Here is a 26,961-nt window from a genome sequence, read left to right as displayed (position 1 = left end):
GAGGAAGCTGGGAAGTGGGGGGTTGAGAAGGATAACTCAGTCAAGTTAAAGTTACCTTCAAATGAAATATTGAATTTGAACAAAAACATCACATAACAAGAGGTACTGTGAGCAATGCTCACTAAGAATACCCCCCCGCTTACCCCAATCTCCCAAAGGGTGTTGGTAATAGGTATAAACTACCTCTTTTCTGAATGTAAAAAACAAATGGCATGACAAACCGAACCATATTGCTACTTCGATGTCCAGTGCGAGTGACCTTTGACCTTTTGACCCCAAAATCGATAGGGAACATCTTCATCCCATGGGTAGTCCATATGTATGATATGGTGACTGTAGGTAGAAAGGATAACGCTTTAGAGCCCGGAAACCATATTGCTACTTCGATGTCCAGTGTGCTTGACCTTTGACCCAAAAATCGATAGGGAACATCTTCATCCCATGGGTAGTCCATATATATGATATGGTGACTGTAGGTGGAAAGGATAACGCTTTAGAGCCTGGAAACCATATTGCTACTTCGGTATCCAGTGCGCGTGACCTTTGACCTTTTGACCCCAAAATCGATAGGGAACATCTTCATCCCATGGGTAGTCCATATATATGATATGGTGACGCTAAGTGGAAAGGATAATGCTTTAGAGCCCGGAAAGCATATTGCTACTTCGATGTCCAGTGCGCTTGACCTTTGACCTTTTGACCCCAAAATCGATAGGGAACATCTTCACCCCATGGGTAGTCCATATATATGATATGGTGACGGTAGGTGGAAAGGATAATGCTTTAGAGCCCGGAAACCATTGCGTCTACAGACGGACGGACGGACAAACAGACAGACGGACAACCCGATTCCAGTATTACCCCCCCCCCCCACAACTTGTTGCAGGGGGTATAATTAATATCTTACATTTGTACATAATTTGTCAACATCAGCATTTATCATTGAATCTTGAAAGGTATTTCAAGATTCAGAGTTTCCAAACAAAATTATGTTCATTTTTGGGTGTAATCATGTATACTCTAGAGACTGTACTTAAAAAGTATGCGAACATTGTGTTGATATATTTATTTTTTTTTTTTGATACTCTATAGTCACATAATTATCAATATTGCGACATTTTGCTATTTACTGGCGTCCTTTGTTGTCCGTCGTCCGTTAACAATTGATCATTTCTGACTTTATTTCATAACTACCATTCCTTTTTCCAATTTGGTGCCGGTATAATAATCTCTCTGATCGATAAGGGGGACATAAATTGTATGTTTCAGGATTCCTGCACCGACTGGATCTTAGGTGAGAGGCAAAATCTGACTGTATATAATTGACATTGTATTGCAGTTAGAGTTTGGGTAGTTCTTAACCCAGAGATGTATTTGATTGTCATATCTTTAATAATTACAGGTTTATCCCTTGGCGAAACAAACGTCACAGTTTTATCTGAGCATGATTTAACCGAAAGATACATTTGATAGTCTGATCTTAAATAATTGCAGGTGTGTCCATTGTTTTGTCTGAGCGGGATCTGTCGAAGTTCAACAAGGTGATTGGAAATGATATGGAATTGATTGCCACCTGCTTGGGATTATCACAAGTGGAGATAGATAGATTGAAGAGGGAAAATCCCACGTCCATGAGTACTGTGGTACACAACATCCTTCTCACATGGAAACGCAAACGTGGTCCTGCAGCAACATTAGAGAACTTAGAAAAATCCCTACAGGACGCAGAAAGACAAACTGGTGCAGGTGTGGATTGGGATGGGTTTAGTCGAGCAAAGGAAGAGATTTCAAAGGAAGGAAAATGAATTGAGTCTAAAGACACTAGCCTGTGAAGGCGGAACTACGTATGTAAATATGTTTTAGGCTCACCTATTCAATAATCAATTTAAGGGAACGACTCCGTTTTATCAATGTTGTACATATAGTTAGACATATATCATTTAATTCATTGTTGCAATAGATTATTGTGTGTGAAAAAGAACAGTCAGTTAATATGATTGGTTATGTATGATTGACGTCTTCTCCAGCGATCACATCTTTCATCTCGAGGGTTGTAGCTGAATTCGGATTAATTATACGAAAGCTTTTAAAAAAAGAGAAGTGAATTATAATATGAAAATATCTTAATTTCAGTGCACTTTGCAAAACTTGCATATAATAGTGTAGATCGGTTGACGTTCAAAACTCTCTCAAAATGTTTTATTTGCAAAGCAAAATCACAAAATAGCAGGAAATTGTTCTTAACGGGTTTTTTTCTTTTAGGGGGTGGGTGGGTCAGAAATAACAAACAGGTATCCGTTATAAGTAACACTGTTAGATACAAAATGTATATTGATTTTGCTGCTGTAACTTATAGTGCGTAGTTATCTGATGATCTAGATAATATTATTATTATTTTTGGGGGTGGTGGTGGTTTTCAGTTAATTACACACAAAGAGTATTTAAAAGAAATAACAGGGAGCCACCACACTATCATCACCATTTCAAATTTGTATTAAATGAATATTTGCACTGAAAGCTTCCTGACATAGTACAGATTTACGTTTGCTCAAATCATGATCACTGGGGGTAGGGTGGGACCACAACAGGAAATCAAAGTTTTACATTCAATTACAGATGGACATTCTTTGAAAATCTTCTTCTTAAAGACCACTGGGCCAGAAAAGTTCAAATTTACATGAAAGCTTCCTCACAGAGTACAACAGAGTGTGTGCAATCCATTGTTCCTGGGGGTAGGGTGTGGCCCCCATGGGGGACCAAAATGTTAAATGCTCGTAATCGGGAAAAATCTTTAAAATATCTCTTGAACTTTACATATCGATTTTCTACGAAAAGACATTTCATGTGATGCAATGGTGTGTGATGTGACATTAACCAGGAAGTTTGACCTATTTTTAATATAAATCCGGCCTACATGTGTCCTAATTATCTAAGGTAGATCTTTCATATCTTGCATACAGTGGATCCTCGTTAATCCGGACACTTTGGTTCCCAGCAAAATCGTCCGAATAAATGAAGCGTCCGGATAATTAAATTGCATATTTTCGATCTTTACATAAGTAACTAATATATGCCTACTTTATTAAAGAGACACTACAGCTCATTTTCCACATTTTAATAAAGTGTTTTTTTAAAACATGTATTGATAAAATGATAAAATTCATATCGATACTGACAATTTTGAACAATTGGGATGCATCAATTTACTCTCAACTGCGCTTTGAAGATCGTTCGGAATTCAAAGGTTTCTTCATTCTGACTGCTTATTTACATCACGTGGTTTTGAATGACAGCAAATGTGTTGTGTAGGAAATTATTTAAATTCCCCTTCAAGGGGGTCCACACTCACCTTTCAAGTATAAGAGTATGCCCTGCTCCTTAAAATAAGTAATTATGTAAATCATTTTTTCAGCAGAAACCCTTCCATTTGCCCATTGACCGATGTTTTTACAACTAACACGTGTCGTGTTCAGATAAAAATAGCACTTACTTTCAAAAGTAGTGTCTTCGCAGCTAGTCTCAATGGCAGATTTAGGGTGGGGGGGGGGGGCAGGATCCCCCCTCCCTTTTTACGCCACAGATTGTGAATGAAAATCCACATTTTGCACCAGAATGGCCGATTACTGTGGCTAATCTTTGACTTTCACACCCCCTTCGGAAATCCTAGATCCGCCACTGAGCTACATGGGTTTCTCCGAGCTCTTTGTTTTCCAACGGTCAAACTGATACCAAGGTAAATTTTATTTCACGTATGAGTTTTATCTCATTCTATTTTTACCTCTTTTCTCATAGAATCTGTCAAAATTCTAAATCTATCAACTACACTTTCTCTCACTGGACGACATGCTGCACTGTTTACTGTCTATGCGCATGCGTCTGAAGACTGAAAGGAGGAGACTCGATATTTTTGTATAGGCCATCAAAAAGTATTAATTTTTACGTTAAAACGATAATTTTTAAATTTAGATAAGTGTTATTTTCGCAAAGTTCATACTTTCAACAATGTAACAAAAATAGAAAAAGCGCTAGGAAAATTGTGATTTCATGATTTTTGCGCAAAATGAGCTGTAGGGTATCTTTAATGCATAGTGAATTAAACACATTCTATCATTGGATTTGACCATTTTCATTAGTAAATCAATTATGATGATGTTAACATTTACATGTATTTCAAAGCACTAAAATTTAATGTACGTGTTCAGTGTATTTGCCTGTGCTTGAATTGTACATATATATGAGCCCTACAAATAAATATACAAAACTGTGTACCGTATGCACTAAAACAAATAATGAAACACTATATATACATAACTATAAGTCAATAAATCATTAGTAACTAACATTATAATTTACACTTCAAACATTTCATCACACTTTTACTTCTTAAAGAGGCCGTTTTTCATCTGTCACGATTCACGGGTTTGGCGGTCTGTTAAAATAATCTTCATCGTCCAAAGTTGATATAAGAATTTCGTGATTATCATGTCAGTTGACAACATTCTTTAACCAAAATTCAATCTGCCATAATTTATATTTCTTTTTCTATAATTATCCAAGACAATATCGGGAGAATAAGATCATTTAAGCTCGTAATATCAAGACCTACTACTGCTTTGATCTAGCCACGCGCACCTATTATTTTCATGATGCGATAATAACGGAACAAAACTCGGGTGAAACTAACATTACGGGTACATACAAAATTTTATTTTCATTTTCACTTCTACCCAGAGTTTAAGAATTCGAAAGCAATAAAGCTTTACAACATCGTAACAAGAATCAATCGTACACAGGTGCATTGTACATTCTACATGCGTGCCATTCTAAACGTTAAAAACTTACTACATATACATGTGCATGAACATACATGTATATTTCACGCCAATCAACAGTATAAAATCCAGAATCTAGAGGTATAATCTACACTCTTTAGATTTGCATACGCCGATAATCAATTTACGAATCAATACAACTAATATGTGTAGCAGTTTAAAAATTATCATCACGGCATGATGTTTAATTTATTAATACTATTAGGCTATTGATCAAGACTATAAAATAATATGCAACAGATATATTTACAAAATTCAACACTAATCTTATGTGCGAAAATTGGAATACAATGTCTCGATCGGCACGTGCTATCTAACTGACATATCATCACACACCACCTAATTATAGGGAGTTGTTGACAGGGAACAGGTAATCGCTTCAATTAGACAGTTTGGCTTGTTTTCTTTATAATTTACGCCGTGCTAAAATTGTCCGACACAGACCTTCCCTAAACAAAATTACCGTCCGGATTAACGGTACAATTTTCAATGCATTATAACGTTTTGTAGTAAAAAGTGACCGTCCGGATCCGGAACACGAATTTCCGGATTAATAATGCAAAATAATGTATAAAAATTCCGTTCCCTAGAAAATTCGTCCGGAAGGTGAAGCGTCCGGATTAATGGCGTCCGGATTACCGAGGCTCCACTGTACATGTTTCTTATGGCAAAGCCGTTCATTTCATATTATGATCTTTGAACTTGTCACCTTGAGCTAAGAGTTTGACCTACTTTTAAGGAAAAAAAGCGTATTAAATATATACGGAACTATTTTAGGTGGGGTTTTCCTAATTTATATACATATTCTTCATGATAAGACTTTGTTCACGTTGTTGTATGATATTCAACTATTCCTGACTACATACGAGTTATATCACTGCACATAATGCTGATAAAAGCCCGGATAGGTGTCATCTTTTTAATGCATGAGTTTAGATATTAATGTGACCTTAAATATCAATGTAACATTTTGGATATGCATATACTACTTTATGTGTTCTTAGATATCAATATATGATTTTAGATATTTGTGTGTTATCTTATTTATCAATGAATAACCTCAGTTATCAGTTTAGGATGTATCAGCTTAGATATTAATGTATGATTTTAAATATCAATGTATGAGGTTATATATCAATTTATGAATTTAAATACCAATGTATGATGTCGGATACCAATGTATAACCTTAGATATCAATGTATGACATTATGAATCTATGTACGACCTTAGATGTCACTGTGCGATCTCAGATGTCAATATGGGATCTTAGATGTTAATACGTGATCTTTGAAGCCAAGCATGATCTTAAGAATCAATATGCAGTCTTAGCTATAATGTATGGATTGAGATATCGACATACGACCTTAGATATCAATGTATGTTAGAAATCAATGAATATTAAATGTCTATGTATGATCTTAGATTTCAATATGCAACATTGAATATGAATGTATGAACTACGATATTCACATATGATATCTAAAATCAATATATGATGTTAGATATCAATATATAATCTTCGATATCAAAGTATGAAATTATATATCAATGTGTTTGATTTGTACATATTGCATCTAGGGTAAACTAGTCAGACTTCAACCATTTTTTTTTCAGTAGAATTTGCGAGCCCAAGTATTTATTTGGTCTATGACCACTTTGTCTCAAATTACGAATTTCAGATCTTGTACTTTGTATTGCAGTCTTTAACGAAAAAGAAAATATTTAAAACAACACAAATTTATCTACGAAATACACTAGATACAAGTCAATTTCGACTGCGTCAGAGTAAATTTAATCACGACAGCATTCAATTTCCACAAGTACCAGTATCAAGGAAAAGATCAATACCTTATAAAAAGGTCATTGTAACCCTCATTAGTCGGATTAGTATTACAGTATATTTAGAAAATTAATTGTTTAATTGTGTGATAGATTGAGATCATGAAGCCCTAATGTTACAGTACAAACAATAAGGGGCGTTACGGATCAGGGAATAGTTCTGGATTTGAAATTCATTAAAGAAGTTGCTTTTAAAAGACATTGGAATTTAATTGTAGGATTCAATACACAACATGGTATGAATTTAATGAGGCATCCATGACTATGAATGGTAGAGTTGATTGTGTTTACCTTTTGGAATCCAAGTCGTTGAATTTACCACTTTAAAAGAAAAGAAGTAAAGTAATTTCAACCAAGTTCAATGATGATTAAAAAATTCTTTGAAAACACATACACACATGTATACATACACACATGCGCGCGCACACAAACACACACACATAGAAAAAAACCCAGTAATGCAATTAAATTCTTGCAGTAATTGTAAAAATATATTCGACAAAATGTAATTTACACCTTTGATGTTAAAAAAACCCACTTAAATGTTTTGAGTTGTGATTTGTTAGGCGAATTTACATTTTGATATCCAAAACACACGTTTTTATGTGAAAGTGACTATTTGATCAATTGAATGCTTGTAAAAAATAATATTAGTCAGAACGATATCAGATATACATTCGCGGATTTAATGTCTTTGTCATCTCTTATATACATCATATTAGACTTTTTTCTGAAGTGGTCAAAATTAACCTACTGGTTGCACACTAACTAGTTTACCCTAACAGCATCACTGTAGATCTTGTTCTTAGCATAGGTTACATAAATTCATCGATTTATTTACACAATGTATTGTTGTTAATTTTGGAGATATCGCAAAAGTAGAAGTGTAGGGATATTTACCGCTCAATATACAGGGCTAGACATTATCTTATTGAATGGTCACTTGGGTTGCATTGGCAAACTAGATCGTTATAACAACCATAGAATTTGCGAAATGCTGATTTTATACGAGACTGTTTGAACCCCTGCACCATCAACTTGCTTGTGAGTAGCCTGCTTCTATTTTAAAACTGATCATACACAGAACAAGCTCTTGTCTATCAAATCAGTTGAGAGATGTAAACACCACATGTAGGTGATAATGGAATATTGCTACATAAATATTAGAAGTTGACGATAGAGAAGTTCAAATCATCCCGTTTTTCATAAATGTTGGATTGTTTGTGTGATGGTATTTTTTTCCAAATCCTTACCTTCATGGACAGAATGGAGATGTCCGGTTAAGTGAAATGCTTGTAAAGAAGTTAGTTTCACCAGTGTTTATTTGAAATATGTGCCCGATATTCTTTTATTAAGTGAACCCTTAGTTTCTCCCACATACATTAAGTTACATACGTAACACTCAATAGTGTAGACAACGTACATAATCTACGCCCGGTGAGATTACTACTAAATGAAGTTCTAGTAATTAGTATTTCACAAGTTTGACATTTTTTATTAAACATTTTGAGATCAAACACATGGGATCTGAAAAAGGAATCATCAAAAAGGGAGCATAACAGTCTTTATGCTCTCTATTTTTATAAGAATATAACATACGAATTTGACTCCACTTTTTTGGCACACTGTTTTTGCCTATAATAGCTCTAAAACGTCATTGTTATTTCGGATTTCAAACATTTCGATTGAACATCACTGAAGAGACATAATTTGTCGAAATGCGCATCTGGTGCATCAAAATTGGTACCGTATAAGTTTTACATACTATTCGAAGAAACCGGTTTTCTAATGTCCCGCAACTTTGTTATTTTTCTTGGCAATTAACAATAGAATACATATTGTTGGTTGAAAATTGTCATTTATTAATCCCCGAGTATCAAAACTACAACTCAGACAACTTAAACAAGAATGCCATTGGGATCTCCCTAATTCTTATAAATCTTGATTAAATACAAACATAATAAAATAGAAGAATAGGTGACACCTTAAAATGTTTGCCATAAAGTCCAATGGCAATTGGATTTCCGCCACCTTCTTTAATTTGGGTACAATATTTTTGTTTATGTACCAAACGCTGCCAATATGACGATTGTATATATGACAAATCTTTGCTATCTCGAAGGATCCTCGGGGGAAAACTGTTCACCAGCAGAGATACGAGCTCGATGGTTAAATGAAAGGTGGAGATAACGATCAGTGATGAATCTCATAAATCTCATAAGCAATACAGAATAGATAACTGGGCAAACACGGATTATACTATCATTATATGCATCATATCATCATATATATGCATTATAAAATTTAGTATAATTTATATATATTCATAATTCATATTCATAAAATCTAAACAATCGATAAAGGTGATGTTTTTAACAATATTAGATATATCCTATGATCCCACCTCTGGTGTGTCCAGAGGTCCGTGTTTGCCCAACTATCTATTTTGTATTGCTTGTATGAGTTATGAGATTGATCATTGTTCGTTATTCTCGCTTTTCATAGTACCCGATTCAGATGCACCGACTTTTTCATGGTTAGTGAACACAGTTAGTTTATTGAAGTGTTTGTGCGCACGAGTTTTACTGGCCAATACTGTTTGGACTAAGAAGTGTAAAAGGTTTGTTTGGACACTATTCGTTATGGAAAACACTTTAGTTGTGACAAAATTTACCCTTCTGTCATGCCACGACTCAACGAAAACCAACGTAATCGTGCTGTTGGGATGCTTCCAGCTGGAATGGCACAAATATATTGTAGCAGGACACTTTGGAGTTCATTGGAACACCATTCAGTCATTATGGAGACGTTTCCAGCAATCTGGTAACACTCAGGATCGACCACGTTCTGGGCGACCTCGTGTGACGTAGTGTCGACAGGACAACCACATTATACTTGTGCACCTGAGAAATCGTTTCCAGACCACAAGTTTGACTGCTCGTAGCATTCCTGGACTTCAACCAATCAGTCCAAGAGCTGTGCGTAAGTGTCTACTGAAGCACAACATCAGACTAAGACGTCTAACGGTGCTTCCAATACTGCTTGAACGTCATCGTATCGTTAGACTAGCACGATGCAGACGACATCTGCGATTCAGAATACAGGACTGGGCCAATATTCTGTTCACTGTTGAATCCAGATTTCATTTGGATAGCAGTGATGACCGTTGTAAAGTGTATCGTCGCGTTAGGGAGCGGTACCAGGAAGCTTGTGTTGTGCAACGTCGACAATTCGGTGGCGGTAACGTTATGGTGTGGGGTGGAATAACAGCACGTGGAAGGACCCAATCTGATTAAAATGAATCCTCGATCCGCTCCTCTTTCCGCTCCTCTTTCCGCATTTGTTCTTGTTCTACACGACTACTACTCGTGTAGCGACAAAATGAAGAAAGAGGAGCGGATCGAGGATCTGAGTTTAATCAGATCGTGGAAGGACCCCTCTAGTGTGCTGGAACCATGCCCTTTTTAATTAAGCCATGCCCCTTTTTCTCTATAAAATATTTGTTGTCAGATATAAACAATTGTTCTTTATTTTCACAAGGTTGATTGAAAAGTTTAAAATCAAGACAGTAGGTATTAACTTTTAAAGAGGCTAAATGATCATTCTATTACTATCATAGAATGTTACAATGAAAGTGCCCAGAAATTGTCTTGCCGTGAGGAAAAGTGTCCTTTTGAACATATATGTGTGCCCTCTCTAGATCTTATATTTAACACTACATATATACTTCACTTAAAGGGTTTTTACCACGATTTTTATTGTTTGTAAATTTATATGAAAATGCGGTGTTTTTTGAATCGTGCTATTATTATTTTTTTCGATATAAAGCGTGCTTTAGTGATTATTTTGTATCGAAAGTGCAAAAAGCCAGATATGCATATTCTCGTTAGAGATGTTCGCGACATTAGTATGTGACGTCATACATGTCAATCACGGTGAAGCGAGCAAGCATGGAAACATTAAAAAAGTTGTGAACAGCACATACAGCAGGCTCTTGATACAAAATGGAAAGATTCAACAGTTACAAGTCCCATTATATTGTGTTGTACAGTTTATAGTTGTAATAATCAGCACACAAAAGACGATTTTTTTTTACTTTTACAACGAGGCAAGTCAGAGAAATTTTGTGAGCTAGAACTAAATTTAGAAATACTCCAAACCAACGGAAAACCATCTTCAATGACGAACTTACACATAGCATTCTAACCCATTTAATTCATGATATCGACATTTCTTTTTACAAATTAATAGGCTCGTTGTCCTTCAGACTGGACATAATCAGAGACTGCCTTCAGTTTGAGAACTCTTATAGCCTACGAGGTATTGAGGCAATCATTGAAGTCGCCGCGGGTCTGGCAACCACATAAATTTCTGTGTAACATACACTCTTTATAAGAAAAAGAAAAAGTCGAAAAAAGCCAGTTAATAGTCGTCAAAAATACTGAAATACGGCGGCTTTATATTTTTTTAAAAAGACGGTGCGTGCCAACGTAGTGAAAAAAAAATGCAACAATATAATGAATGGCACCCCCCCCCCCCCCATTTTTAAAAAAGTAATGAGAGGGATGATTATAAGGTAAAGGTTACGACTATTGGCCCCATGTCTCTCTCTTTCCCGCCCTCTTAAACACACTATACGATTTAAGAAGTGGATAAATTTTCATCAGATTGGTAATTTTAAAATCTGGTTGCCTCCGCCCCCCCCCCCCCCCCCCTTTGAAAAATAAAATTATAAATTAAATCGATATTGGTAAATCGACTGTTTCCTTCGACACATTGTAGGTCAATGCATCAATCTTTACCTTCTCCAGTGTAACGGTTAAAGAAGAACTGATTTCAATTAGATCAGCATTGGCTAATGCATGTTACACTCTACATATACAGACCTCTAATGCTTTAAAAATATTATGAGCTACAAGGGAACACAGTCAAAATGTTTGCAAACGAAATGTGTCATTCAGGTATTCACCAAAAGTTGAAAACGTTCCATCCTTTCTGTGAGCGGGATTTCCGTCCCAGTGGTCAATGTCGATGAAGTATTAGGCTAATATAAATGGTTGCTGAGGGAATGGCTCAGCGGCAGGTTCAAATGTGTATGGCGGAATATTAAATACTAACGGGATGTCATCGATGTCGGAACATTAACTATCCATTCTGTATAATTTATTACTTTCAATAGAATCTATCCACACACACATACATAGCTGCTGCAGCACATTGACACGTATGACGTCATGAAGTATCACGTGACTAGATAGCTCATTAGTGACGATTTGAGAAGCGGAAGCTTTGAATATATGGAGATAAAATGCTTGCTTGTATCAATTATTGGGAGTAATGAAACAATATAACAGCAGAAACGTACTTTATTAAGGTTACCCCATCTGATTTTAATTACATTAAAAATCGTGGTAAAAACCCTTTAAAAACATACGTAAAATGATCTACATTGTGTTACTCCATAGGACAACGTAACAAGAGTAAAATCATGAAATTGCATATATAACATGTGTTAAACCTGGATGCCCACACCTCTAATATTTACTAGCCGGGTCGTTGAGGGATTTTGATAAGTATTCAAATTAGCTAGCTCCAAGGACACATGCTATTTACAAAACACAAGCCCAAATGCATAATTTTCTGGCCCCATACCATCAGGCCATTAATTACTTTGAACATTGAATAAGACATCGAAACATTAGGAAAAGTCAAAACTGTGTTATAGTATCATTCATTATCTTAATTAAGGGGCCTGTGGTCTGGTTGTCGAAGTATTGGAGTTGATTTAGTTATGCCATCTACACACAAAATCATTACTGCAGCCTCTAATGCATTCGTTAATACTTGGCGCTTCACTTGAAAGGATTCAGTGATTCCACGCTTCTCCATGTCTCCTACCTCACCATCAACCATGTCTTAAAATGAATCACAACAAGTCATTAGAAAGAAAATAAATCATTACAAATTTAGAGAAAGAAAATAAATCACTACAGATCTAAAGACAGAAAACAAATCACTACAGATCTACAGACAGAAAATAAATCACTACAGATCTAGAGACAGAAAATAAATCACTACAGATCTACAGATAGAAAATAAATCACTACAAATCTAGAGACAGAAGATAAATCACTACAGATCTAGAGACAGATAATAAATCCCTACAGATCTAGAGACAGAAGATAAATCACTACTGATCTAGAGACAGAAAATAAATCCCTACAGATCTAGAGACAGAAAGCAAACCACTACAGATCTAGAGATAGAAAACAAATCACTACAGATCTAGAGACAGAAAATAAATCACTACAAATCTAGAGACAGAAAACAAATCACTACAGATCTAGAGACAGAAAATAAATCACTACAGATCTAGAGACAGAAAATAAATTACTACAGATCTACATGCAGAACATAAATCACTACAGATCTAGAGAGAGAAAATAAATCACTACAGATCGAGAGACAGAAAATAAATTACTACAGATCTAGAGACAGAAAATAAATCACTACAGATCTAGAGACGGAAACTAAATCACTACAGATCAATAGACAGAAAATAAATCATCACAGATCTAGAGACATATAATAAATCATTACAAATCTAGAGATAAATAGATTGATCAATTATTGTTTAACGTCCCTCTCGGGAATATTTCGCTTATATGGAGACGTTGCCACTGCTTGTGTGAAGGGCTACAAAATTTAGGCCTATGCTTCGCGCTTATGGCTTTTGAACAGGGAGGGATTGTGCCACACCTGCTGTGACACGGGACTTCAGTTTTTGCGGTCTCATCCGAATGATCGCCCCATTTAATCGCCTTCTACGACAAGGATACTGAGGACATATTCCAACCCGGATCCCCATGGGAATCTAAAGTAGTGATCTAGAGATAGAAAATTAAATGCTACAGATTTAGAGATAGAAAACAAATCACTACAACCTAGAGACAGACAATAAATCACTACAGATCTAGAGACAAAAAATAAATCACTACAGATCTACAAACAGAAAATAAATCACTACAGATCGAGAGACAGAATTAAATCAATACAGATCTACAGATAGAAAATAAATCACTGCACATCTAAAGAAAGAAAATAAATCACTACAGATCCAGAGACAGAAAATAAATCACTACAGATCGAGAGACAGAAATAAATCACTACAGATCTACAAACAGAAAATAAATCACTACAGATCGAGAGACAGAAATAAATCAATACAGATCTACAGATAGAAAATAAATCACTGCACATCTAAAGAAAGAAAATAAATCACTACAGATCCAGAGACAGAAAATAAATCACTACAGTTCTGGAGAGAAAAAATAAGTCACTGTAGACAGAAATTAAACCACTACAGGTCTAGAAAAAAAAAATCACTGAAATGAAGATAACGAATAGTGATCAATACCTTGCATCAAATAAAGAATACAAAATTATTTATATTAATTTGCATCCATTAACTCCACTTGTGGTAATCGTAATTATACTTCAACTGCTCTTATATAAAAATAAACATTCTTCAAAATTATGGTTCAGTTTTAGGCACACTTCGTATCCCAGTCGGTGGGTTGAATGAAGATGAGTTACCGTACCTATTTTTGATTCATAAACTACATAAAAACCCTTACAAAGATACATCGCTTGAACCAGTGTTTTTCCAAACATTTATATCTCTCTAAACTGATTCGATATGCAAGAGCTTGTTCTGCGAATGGTCAGTTTTTAAATCGAGGCAAACTACTGACAAACAAGTTGATGGTACAGGGGTTTCAACAGTCTCGTTTAAAGTCAGCATTTCACAAATTATATGGTTGTTATAACGATCTAGTTTGCCAATACAACCTATCACTTGGGTTAAATGCTGTCAGACGTGTTTCATACAGATTGCGACACCGTGACACATTGATTGTGACTACGGATAATGGTTTATCTGAGCAATATATAGAACTCACGGTGGTTGTGACCGGTCGACGGGGAATGCTTACTCCTCCTAGGCGCCTGATCCCACGTCTGGTGTGCCCAGGGATCCGTGTTTGCCCAACTATCTATTTTTTATTGTTTATGGGATTTATGAGCACTATTCTTTATCTTCGCCGTCCATTGATCAGTCCCTCCGTGGCTGAATGGTTAGAGCATCGCGCTCAAAATCACGTGGCCTCTCACCTCTGTCGGCGCGGGTTCGAATCCCGCTCGCACTCGCGTCGGTAAGTGAGAAAGTTTCCCAGTTTACTTTCGGAAGGTCGGTGGTCTCTTCCCAGGTACATTGTATCTGGGTTCTCTCTTCCACCAATAGCAACTGGGCGCCACCAGATAACTGAAAAATTGTTGAGTGTGGCGGAAAACATCAATCAATAAATAAATAAAAATGTGCTATTCAAATAATTCTATGAATAGTTTTAATCATTACTAAAACTAGATATTTAACTCATTGATATACATTTTTTAAGATATTGTACTTTTCCAATATATAACTAAACTAGCACAATCCTTTTGTAAAGGATTGAATATTCGTTATAATCATGTGAGGAGTTTGTCTCATTGATCTCTAGTAGTAAAGACTACATTTATCTAAGATAATGAATTTTCAATGAACAAATAGTATAGGACCCTCTGCTCACAACCATGGAGCCTGAACCTTAATCCCTTGGATCCTGAATTTCACAATTTGGGTAGAACCTTGAGTGTTGATAATAATCATGAAAAGAGTTTGCCTCCTTGATGGCCCGAAGTAAAGACGATTTTTAAGATACAGATTTGATGCAATTTCAACATATGACTAAAGTAGTCAACCCTGGGTCCTGGACTCTAAGCCCAGGGGTCGAGAAATTACTGCATATGATACTCATCTTACAAACCAGTTTACTGCTAGATGTCCTGATTATTCCTGCAATATCTTTTCCTGTACGTGATCAACGACAATGCAGACAGCTTGAATTATTTTCGTTTATAAAACTCATTACATTAGATATAACGAACACCCTTTGAATAGGAAGATTCAATCCGTTTCTTGGAAGTAAGGTGATTTTGAGATTCGTTTACAACCAGTATCCTATTTTCGTGTTATCCTTTGTTAGATATTTATATATAAATTGGAAACAAAATGGATAAGAACTCCCTGTAAAATAATCATGAAACATAAATTATGATAAACAATCATAAACATGCGTGTGTCAAGTTTGTTGACATATTTCCTTACAGCAAAAATGATGGGTTATCATCCACTTTTAATAATTACATACCAATGGTAATTTAAACTAGCTGATATCACGTTTCAAACAGCCACATCAATCAACAATGGAAAAGCATTCGGAGCGATCACCCTTTGCTCCTTTGAGTCACTGAGAGAAATAATGAAAACTTGATATTGATTATAACAATGTTATGTTTTAGTATACCATGCCAAGAGAGTAGGCGTGAACTATTTGTTAAAACTCTGACTACCATTTTGTCACAAATGGAATACAGTATCACTGGTTAGCCGATTTATTTGCCTGGTGTATAATTTGGCCTATTTTGTTAATTTCCAAAGATTCACAAAAATGGCTAAATTTAAGCATATCACTTTTCATATACATTGTATATATGAACGAATACGAATTCACCAAAATATTTACCCACCACAATCAATAGCATACTTAGTATACTGCAATAAACCAGATTTGTGTCCAGTAGAAAAATGGGTTACATAGTAAATATAGACAGTGAATCTTATAGACCTCTTTCCTAATACATGTATTATATTTGCCTCTGTGTCCATGATACAATTAAAGGCCTCTGCTGGTGGACTGTTAGTCCCCGAGAGTCTCTACAGCCCAGTAGCTTAGTACTTCGTTACTAGCTTGAAAATACGGATGTATATTTAATTGCTGTTATAAAATTTAGAAATTCATTTCAAAATTAAGGATTATCTCCCTCGTGCATAGCTCTTATCCTTGGACGAATTTGGCTACACTTTTTTGGCACGCTGTTTTAGGCTATATTTAGCTCCAAAACTTCATAGTTATTTTGGATTTCAAACATTTCGGTTGAGCATCACTGAAGAGACATTATTTGTCGAAATGCGCATCTGGTGCATCAAAATTGTTACCGTATACGTTTTACATGGAAATTACGTTAAGGAATTAACAGATCTACATTTTCAGTACCGCTGTTTAACAAAACACATATACAAAATATCCCTGATGGCATGCACACATTTTAACATTTTGTCTTTTATCGTATCCCAAAATACATTTTTAGAATTATTGTTCACTACATGTAAATGTGATAATATTTGCTGAATATTGAGGACAATCCCATTTTATCAGAAAAATGTCGATTCAACAAGCCGTAGTTTCCTGATGTTGACTGTACGATGTATTTCCTGGATTTGATGAATCTAAATAGAATCTGTATTTGTTTGGATTTAATGGCTTATAAAGCTGTTGGAATTTTACCTCTGCTCTTTGCGTATTCATCTTCCATTACCAAAAGTAGAACTGTCTGCATTCGAAACAGGTAAAATTCAGATCGAATATTGTTTTTTCTGTTAATGTATTCTTCATTTTAACATGTTTACATTTAAAGGCATTTAGAGCGTAGAACGAGGAAATAAATTTGATGTAACAATTCACTCTGTTTATGACTAACAATGTTTTTATAGTAACATACCGGTAAATAGAACAGTCTCATATTTACAGATTAATTGTTGAAAATAATTGTTTTGCCTGTTTCGTTATAGTGAATTGCTGCCTGTCGAGTAAATTATACACACAGGTTTAAAACCATTGGTCTGCCTCTGGGTTTAAACATTCTAGCATAATTTATGTATATGACGTTGACAAGCCTCAACACAGGGTAAAATTGAATTTCTCAGTCATCGAATCACTCAACTCTTTCTTCCTTGAAAATATCTACTTGAGCAAACGTTCGTGATCATATACATTCAGATAACTCTATGGGTTATTTTTTTCACGGCGCATATAGCCCAGTAGTTAGGGATCAGGGCCCATATTCACAAAATATCTTACGACTAAGACGAAAAAAATAAATCTGTCTGATAATCAAATACCGAGCCCAAGGTCACAAATATGTATTCAACTTTTATAAACCATGGATGTACTTTACATATTAATTAAGAAAGTCTACAAGAAATGAAAAATAAGGCAATTACCGTGTTTGTAAATTTTGATCTTAGTCGTAAGATATTTTGTGAATAGGTGCTCAGGTCTTGGCTTCGGTTTCCATCTGTACATGTATGTTGGTCGCGTGAAATTTACGACGTGAATAGTGAAATTGTTCATTCGCCAAACACTGCTACAACTCTGAGCACTATGTTTTTCAAGGTTCAAATGCCTGGTACTTCATCTTCAACTGGTGACGTATTTATAGATGATATTTTAAAACAGAATCAAAACAAAACAAAAAAAGATTTATTTTCTGTAATTCCCATGTGATGTATATTCAGGACCGACGCAGGATCCAGTGCATGCTGCGACAACTACGAGAAAGACGAAAATGGAGAATGCAATTGTAAGATTGATACACTTGAAATTTACCTTGGGACAAAGCTACACATTTTGTAAATGAATTTCATTTGACAAGTTAGAGTATATACGCTATGCGATTATCAGCAGTCGATGAAATGATTACTTGATTGATACAAAATTTAAAATAATGTTCGTAAGATTAATTCAAATAAATAAATAGAATCTCTATCTATCTATTATAAATACCGTATCATAAATAGCCATTCTAAAACATGTAATATTGAACATTTTAGATATTGATTGTCTGTTCCTGTACGAATTAAGCAGAATAATTTCAGGAAGCATATTACCCCCAAGAATTATGTAGACTAAAACACCGTATGTGTCTCTTATACTGTTCTGTACTTCAGCACATAATTAACATTTCCCGTTCTTTTTAAATTGTGAAATTCAATATAATAAGACGTTTTATTTATCATCTGAACATCTTAGCTCATAATCACGTCATAATTTACTACAACATCCGGTGATTAAAAAAAGATAATGATAGAAAATAAAGAAAACAGAAGCCCCATAAAATCATTGCTACTTCATTTAAGACGGGCCATCATGGACTATACACCGAGGCCCTAGCATAGACCCGCTACTAACATTGTGTCAACAGGAAATAGCTTGATTTACTTCCTAGTAACACTTCACTTTACTTACTATTTTTTATCATAAAAATAGCCAGGGAATCTGGTTTGACACTATAGAAAAACAAATTAATCATTGAAAACAGAAGAAAATAAGATAAAACGCTATGAATTCCTTATTACAACTTATAATCATAAGCATTTTGTCATCAGAAAATAAAGAATAAAGTAATTAACACCCGTCTCTTCTCCGGAAGCTTGATTTATTTCCCATAATACTTGACTATATCTGCAGCTTGCGTACCTGGATATTTTGGAGACTTTTGTAAAACACCTTGTCCTCTTGGTTCATTTGGAAAGGACTGTGGAGGATTGTGTTCTCTTACGTGTGTCCCAGAAGATTGTGACCATGTTAAAGGTTGTCTGTCTACAAATACTGCCTCAGTCACAGCTTCAGGTATCCATTCTGTTCAGATTATAACATAGCTAATATTAAATACTGCCTCAGTCACAGCTTCGGGTATCCATTCTGTTCAGATTATAACATAGCTAATATTAACGTTTTTCAAGTTTTTATTTTTCCCAATCGCTGTTAAAATAACATAGATGAGATGTATCACTGTTCTTTATGTTCACCTTTCATGACATACAAAACAGATATTCAAGAGTAATATTCACGCATGAACATGTAATGCATATAAATACACTCTAAAACAATGTTTAGGTTTGGAACACTTTTTAAACGTGTTTAGGTCTAAACGTGTTTAGGATTGTGCTTATATCCTAAACGCGAAGTGTAATAAACATGTTCTACCCTAAACATGTTCAGACTGAGAACATGTTTAGCTATGCAAAAATACAGTATCTAAACACAAAATAACATGCTAAACACTTGCTAAACACATTCCTAAACGTCTAAACACAATCCTAAACGTCTATGCGTTTAGGTTTTGAACATGATAAGCTTAGTAACATTGTTGACATTAGTTTTACAGTCTTCATGTAGAATATTCCTGTCTTCTGTAAATGAAATTCGAATTGCAGAAAAAATTGCATGTCAGAATTGCCATACTTCAAACTGTTATAGTGTACCAGGTCCCGATAGTGACCATAGTGTACATCATACGCCGTATTGCAAGTATACACTGTCGAGGTCGATATCCAAAATTGATGGAACCATTAGAAGAGCCGTCTATGGGCTTCAACCCTTTCCTGTTGGAAATGAGCAGAGTTTAGGAGTATCCAGAAGATTTTGATCTGGAATTCCATTTCAACTTGAACAGGTCTAGACACATACATATTGAATTTAAAAAAAGAGTGTAATTCATTTTCTCTGGTATTAGACGTGCCTTTAGTGTTAATTTAAACCAATGCATCACTCTTACTTTGCATTGGAACAAAATTCATTTAAATCTTGTGAAAGAAAACATCAGTTGCAATTGATGCCCCCCCCCCTTTTTTTTAATTCAACATGTGACAGTGCCTGTTATGCGAAAACTAGCATATCAAAGACAAAAAAATTGTTGAAGTTGTACTTGCCGGATGATATTTAACCATGTATAGTTTACTTCTTATATGTGCATAAGTGATTTTTAATGGTTTTGTCTTTAACATGTATCGCGGAAATGTCAACCGTGTTGTTTCGGCAATTAGAATATAGAAATAGACTTGCAATGTAATTTGAGAAGAACCGCCCAAACCCGTGTAGTGATTTTGGGGGGTGGATTTTTAGTATTTCTGGTCGGGCTCGGAGTCCTCTGAGCCTGCACGTGATTTTCTCTCTCTCTTACCCGCGAACTCTAGGCAATCGGACGTGTTTTAGAAAGTGCAGCAGTGTAGTTATTGTATTTGTTAACCCCTTGTAAGTTGTTCTGTGTATTTGTGAATATATCTGTTTATAAGTGTTTTCCGGTGTTCTTTGTGTGTAGGAAATCACTTTACCCGCATTGTTCGATTTGAAACATCATGGATCCCATAGACACAGTTTGTAATGCAAGGGATATTCTTGCTAGATTTTGCAATGTTATTCTCCTATAATAGAAGAGAAAGCTACTATTTAAGACTCTTTAATGCTGTGGATTGAGTTTTAAATATAAGGTTAGCAAATCATTTTGTAATTGAGACAAAGTCAAAACCTAAATACAAGGAGAACTAAACATGTTCAAAACCTAAACACAAAAGAGGTAAACGTGTTCAAAACCTAAACACAATAAGGGTAAACATGTTCAAAACCTAAACATAATAAGGGTTAAACATGTTCTACACCTAAACATAAAAAGAATTAACATGTTCAAAACCTAAACACAATTAGTTAGACGTGCTCCAAACCTAAACACAAAGAGATTTAAACATGTTCAAAACCTAAACACATTGGGTTGAACATGTTCAAAACCTAAACGTAAGAAGTGTTGAACATGTTTAAAACCTAAACACAGAAAGTGTTAAACATGTTTAGATTTAGAACGCGTTCAAAACTGTACACAAGAAATGTGTTTAACTTTGTGTTTAGGATCTAAACACCATTTTTAGAGTGTATACATGTATATCCCAATCTTAATAAATAACTACAAGAAAAGACTATATGCATTTACTCCCTCGGCATTTAATTGTATCTATTTACACAATTTCATAAGTAGTTGTTTCATTTTTGGTTGCAAATACATTTTGGAATCTGCTGACAGTAGGTCTAGGTATGAAACATTTCTGGCATATACTATCGCCTGATATTTAAAACAGGACAAATAAATACATCGCATCTCCAATATCAGAGCTGGGAATGCTATATTTTTTATTTCGATCTATATCAAACCACCTTCAATACTGTAGATTACTTATTTTACGCGAGTACTTAATATTGCGAAACAACTTGAAGTCAAATCGCGATAACACAGATTCGCGAATACACTGTTGATCACGTGTATGTGTGTGTCGCGAGTACACTGTTGATCAAATGTCTGTGTGTGTCGCGAATACACTGTTGATCAAGTGTCTGTGTGTGTGTCGTGAATACACTGTTGATCAAGTGTCTGTGTGTGTCGCGAATACACTGTTGATCAAGTGTCTGTGTGTGTCGCGAATACACTGTTGATCAAGTGTCTGTGTGTGTCGCGAATACACTGTTGATCAAGTGTCTGTGTGTGTCGCGAATACACTGTTGATCAAGTGTCTGTGTGTGTCGCGAATACACTGTTGATCAAGTGTCTGTGTGTGTCGCGAATACACTGTTGATCAAGTGTCTGTGCGTGTATTTTAGCAAGAGAAAAATAAATGCGAGTAATTTTGATTCTCGTGAAATTATGCGACAAGAAATTCCTCTCAAATATTTATGGAATTTATAGTATTAAAGTACATGTATCATGAATTTATCATCGGCATAACATACAGTATAGCTGTATTATTATGTATTTATCAATGGCATAAAATACCTAGTGTAAAATAATTTTGTCATCGACATAAGATAGCTAGTGTCAAAATAATATCATTATGGGTTTATCGTCGGCATAGCATAGCTAATGTCAAAATAATGTAATATCATGAGTTTATTATCGACATGACATAGCTAGTGTCAAAATAATCTATCTTCATGGATTTATCATCCGTATAGCATAGCTAGTGTCAAAATAAAGTATTATCATGATTTTTATTGACATACATATAGTACAGCTAAAGTCAAAGCATTATCATGAATAAACTATACTCATAACATAGCCAGTAACAAAGCAACATGGATTTGCTATACTCGCAACGATACACAGCTTGTGTCAATGGATCATTGTATCATTTTATTGTAATATTGATATATTGTCGTCATGAAATAGCTAGTCTCACAGTATTTCCATGAATTCATTACAGTCATGTCATATCTATACTTCAAATTGACATTGTGAACGTAGTATCGTCATGACATAGATTGTGTCACAGTATCATGGAATCATTATCGACATATATATGCAACATAGCTAGTGTCAAAGTGTCATAATTCACTACCTTCATAGCATCTCAATGAATCTACATGTAGATATTATCTAACAGCATACACCGTAGCTAATGCCAAAGAATTACACGTACCATGAATCTAAAGTATCAAAAATTGAATTTATCCGTTCCTACCGGTTTGTATACAAAGTATACCAATATAATCTATTGCAAGAAATTTAAACGTCATATATAGTGGGTTTTTAGGTACTCGCGTACATTCACATAAAACAGTGGACTGATTATTAAGGTACTAGAATTATGAACATTAATTCATATTTTATTTGTAGATGCGTCAGTTTTTACAACAGTTCCACAGCATCAGATTTTGAATATCTCAACATCACCGCCATATTTAACACATGTTTCATCCACCACCAATATAACCAATCACTATACAGTGTTGCCTTCAACAAAACCGCCTATAGCCGTTAGTAATCCCGAAAACGGACAGTTCAATTCCAATTATTTGATTGTTGGTGTGGGAGGGTTTATATCCGTTCTTCTACTTGTTATGATCATACAGAAGTGTTTGAAATCAAAATCGGCACAGCGAAACATTTCCAAAAGAAAAGTAGAAGATTACAATGCACCCGTTGATTCTATTGTTAAATCACGTGACACCGACAAAAAGAAATATGGCGGACTTTATCACTACGGAAACAAAGACCACTTTTATCAACAAATGGAGTCTGATTACCAGGAAATCGATCAATGTCTAGAAATGGCAAATATGACTCCAGGGGGACGAAAACCACCTGGTACAGAAGAATCCAGTTTGTCATCTGAACCTAACGACTCTTATTTATCACCAATAGCCGGAAGTGACACGTATGTTGAACCAGTGACACAAGAAGCGTATATCGAACCACAGAACTTACAACCGTACTTAGATTCTCATAAAATACCTAAGGGAAGAGAAAATAGCAGTAATGAACGATTTCATTCTTACATAGAAGTGGTAGAATTAGGTGAAATGAACCCAACAGAAACTATAAGCCATACAAATCCTGATAACGCGCCTCGACTCTCATCGTCATATGATGATGTCATGTGGGAGTGTCCGGCCGTTTGTCATGAAATGGATGACGAAAAAGACAACTCTTATCTTGATGCTGTCTTCTCATGATACTTTGATCAGCTGATTACGCGAACGTGTTTCGAGTTATCGCTAATAAATGGGTGCCAAATATACTCAGGGATGTATTCATTTTGCTGTATTTTATTTTCATTTTCATGAAATGATTTCAAAATGTTTACATATCTAATGTTGTGCCTTTAACATCCCAACAAATTGTAATGGTGGCCATTTATCTAATGACTGTAAATGTAAAGAACATGCGTGCAGATCAACATAATAATTATATTCTAACGGCTGGGAATTCCGACAGAAATAAATGAGAATGTAAATATGAGATGTAAAGTTCATTTTAATTCACATGAACTGAAACCTCGTGAGCATTTTTTTTAATTATCACTGCCAACATGACTCTGGTGAGCTGTGTGGCCCATGTGGCTCTTGTTGAAAAACTATAGCGCCTCACGCTGATATGTAATGAAATGCTTTTCCTTGGTTTAAACGGGTTATGCAAAGTTTTCTGCAATGTGTGTGATTATTTATGTCCTGTTAAACAAACAAAACGTCGACACTTTCATAGCTATATTTAGATTTTTCTGCATTTTGAAAAAAAAAATCATAAGTATTTCTAAGTATGTAGATTTAAAAAGATAGATACTATTGACCTGTAAGTTAAAAGTAACAGCTGAAAATCATCTGGCCTTGACTTCATGTTTGGTTGGTTGGTTCTTTTACTCATATTGATAGGTCACCATTTATAGGTGAAGTACTACAAATTTAGACAAATGATCAGCGGCGCTTTTGACCGCATATTTAGCAGCAGGGTTTCTTTATTGTGTCATAACCTTCTGTTACCTTCATCTTCAAGGTCATATTCGAAAGAATCGCGATTCTCACTTCTACATACCGAGCACTCGGTGACGGAGCAATCATTACTTACACTGACTGTTTACATCTTAGGTTTGACACGGCCGTAGCCTGAACGGGGCTCGAACTAACGAAGAGAACCCTGTTCCACTGGGCTTCATCGACCAGTTCCATATTTGGTAATGATTTCCATATTTGAACAACGGCAAAGAAAAACTTATTCAAGAAGGAAAACTCTAAACTGATGATATAATCCATTAAATAAAACTGGTACATGCAAGCTTTATCTTGCATTCGTAATTCAGATAAAAGGTAGAAATAAACCAGAATACTTATAACATATTTGCAACAATTATAAAGATACAACGTAAGAGGTGGCGAGTTCGTTGGAAGGTGAATATTTATACGCGGACAGTTAGAAAAATACAACTACCAATTCACAACTTCCCTCCACCACTACCACCCCACGAAATAATTCATTAGAACTATTCTTGGGATTCTCCCAAATTATATGAAATGTGACAAACGATAAATTCATTGGACCTTTTAGACTTGTTCCCAGTAGAAGTTAGTGTATATGATTTTATGATTATGTTTTGTTCCCGATTCTGTCATACTGTTAATACAGAGTTGTGTATATATGTCAGATTTATCTTTTTATTTCTGTTAATTTACCTGGAAATATGAAAACAAAACAGGATTATTTTGTTAAAAAAAAAACTTAAGCCCACATTATTGCATCATTGTAAAGTGTTTACACCCCACCCAACTCCCCCACCCCCCGCTAGAAAATATGTCACCCCAATATTCATTACTCCACCATGTCTACTTTCTGGATATATTCCTGTTTACAATTTTTCTTTGAAAGGGGATGTTCTAAAGACACAATGTTTTATTCTGATTCAAATCAAGGACATAAAACCGGATAAAATTATTTAAGTAAACTTTAACAATAGCTTAGAAAAGAAAGCTATATTTCTTTTATTCATAGAAATAAATCTACAGCAATATACCTGTATAGATAGCTATGTCTGGTTGTTAGATAGGGATGTTCGTCTTCTTTGAAATTCTTTTTATCTTCCATCTCACTTTAATATCATGTCTCATACAAATTATATATCATACCAAGTACTAACCTTTAAAAAAAGATGATGAATTACGCACTATTTTAGAAATATAATGACAAAATCCCATTGGAAAAATATATTATAATATGTACCTTAAAACCACGACAAAATAGAGCATTATGGGCCAGCTTCGGATGAACTGTTATTTTTGGAGAGTTCGCCGTGTTATGTTGGTGTATTACAAGCTACTAGTGTAATATTTCAAAATTATATGCATAATTTCTTTAACAATAATGTACATGTACCATTAAAAAGCTGAACTATGCTGTGAAGGTGTAGGGAGAAGGAACATGGTCATATGTCAGAAGAATTACGTTAATGTATGTTTCTCAAATTGTTGTATTTTTTAAAGCAAAACCACTTGACTGATCCAGAACACAACTTAGCGGTACAACACTTTCCGTTACATCTCGCGTGTTGAAAATACTGATAGGGACATTGATTTCCTGATATTATCACCATATATTAACTTCCTTAAAACGTTTGCCTTATTTCCTCTTCTCACCAAAATTCAGGAAGTTTCACTTGATCTACTCCCAATTTAACAAACCGTGGGTTTAATATGAAAACCTTGTCATGCTGTTCGAGAGGTGATGACTCTTTTTTCTTCCTGGAGCAAATTCAAATGTGCAAAGGATAGCAATGCATTCTTTCAGATAAGTAGTGCACTGCAGCTAATTAAATGTTCGAGGGCTGCTGATTTTAGCTATATTAACCTCCACGCGAAATAGTTCATATAAATCGTTATGGATTCGCCCAACGTGAAGGATTCTCCAGTGTCCAAGAAGCGTGCTTACCCTACCCTTAATTTTCTATTGTTTATAACATCTATGCAATTCATCGTCCGTTATTTTCTCTTTTTTTCCTCTCACACATCTTCAACATTCGGTAAATGTATAAACATAACAGCTTTAGATCACAATAATTGATCAACGAATGAAAGTAGACTCCCTTTCATTTTATTCAATTTAATGCTGGGTATGTCTATTGTTTGCAAACCTTTCAAGACATTTCAAGATGTTGGATAGTGTCTGTTTCATTTACAGGAGCTCGATTCTGATACTATTCAGCATAGCCACACCGTTAAAAGAAACGTTCGTCACGCAACAAAAGGGAAATTCTAGCCTTTG

The 26,961-nt window shown here is 35.1% G+C and overlaps 2 protein-coding genes across 2 annotated transcripts in view; both read left to right on the top strand.

Annotated features, from left to right (window-relative positions):
- LOC130052886 (uncharacterized) overlaps positions 1-7,514 on the top strand; it is a 34,416-nt gene extending 26,902 nt beyond the window's left edge. Inside the window, exon 7 of the mRNA XM_056159049.1 lies at positions 1,495-7,514. Coding sequence (XP_056015024.1) covers positions 1,495-1,805 — 311 coding nt within the window. The 3' untranslated portion in view covers positions 1,806-7,514. The remainder of the gene's footprint in view (positions 1-1,494) is intronic.
- Positions 7,515-16,991: 9,477 nt separating this feature from the next.
- On the top strand, positions 16,992-25,345 carry LOC130052890 (uncharacterized). Its single transcript, XM_056159066.1, has 4 exons — positions 16,992-17,178; positions 18,128-18,192; positions 19,080-19,241; positions 23,050-25,345. The coding sequence occupies exons 1-4, from the start codon at positions 17,036-17,038 to the stop codon at positions 23,886-23,888; spliced, it is 1,209 nt and encodes a 402-aa protein (XP_056015041.1). The 5' UTR covers positions 16,992-17,035; the 3' UTR covers positions 23,889-25,345.
- Positions 25,346-26,961: the final 1,616 nt, after the last annotated feature.

Source organism: Ostrea edulis, chromosome 3 (assembly GCF_947568905.1).
Source record: "Ostrea edulis chromosome 3, xbOstEdul1.1, whole genome shotgun sequence".
Lineage (NCBI taxonomy): Eukaryota > Metazoa > Mollusca > Bivalvia > Ostreida > Ostreidae > Ostrea > Ostrea edulis.
The sequence above is the reverse complement of the archived record's forward strand: the minus strand, read 5'-3'. Positions and strand labels throughout refer to the sequence as shown.

Bases quoted from the DNA above. Each gene is read 5' to 3' on its own strand.
- LOC130052890 (XM_056159066.1), top strand. From the start codon at position 17,036: ATGTATTTCCTGGATTTGATGAATCTAAATAGAATCTGTATTTGTTTG. The intron at 18,193-19,079 runs GTAAGATTGATA...CTATATCTGCAG, and splicing joins CGAAAATGGAGAATGCAATT to CTTGCGTACCTGGATATTTT. The intron at 19,242-23,049 runs GTATCCATTCTG...TTTTATTTGTAG, and splicing joins TGCCTCAGTCACAGCTTCAG to ATGCGTCAGTTTTTACAACA.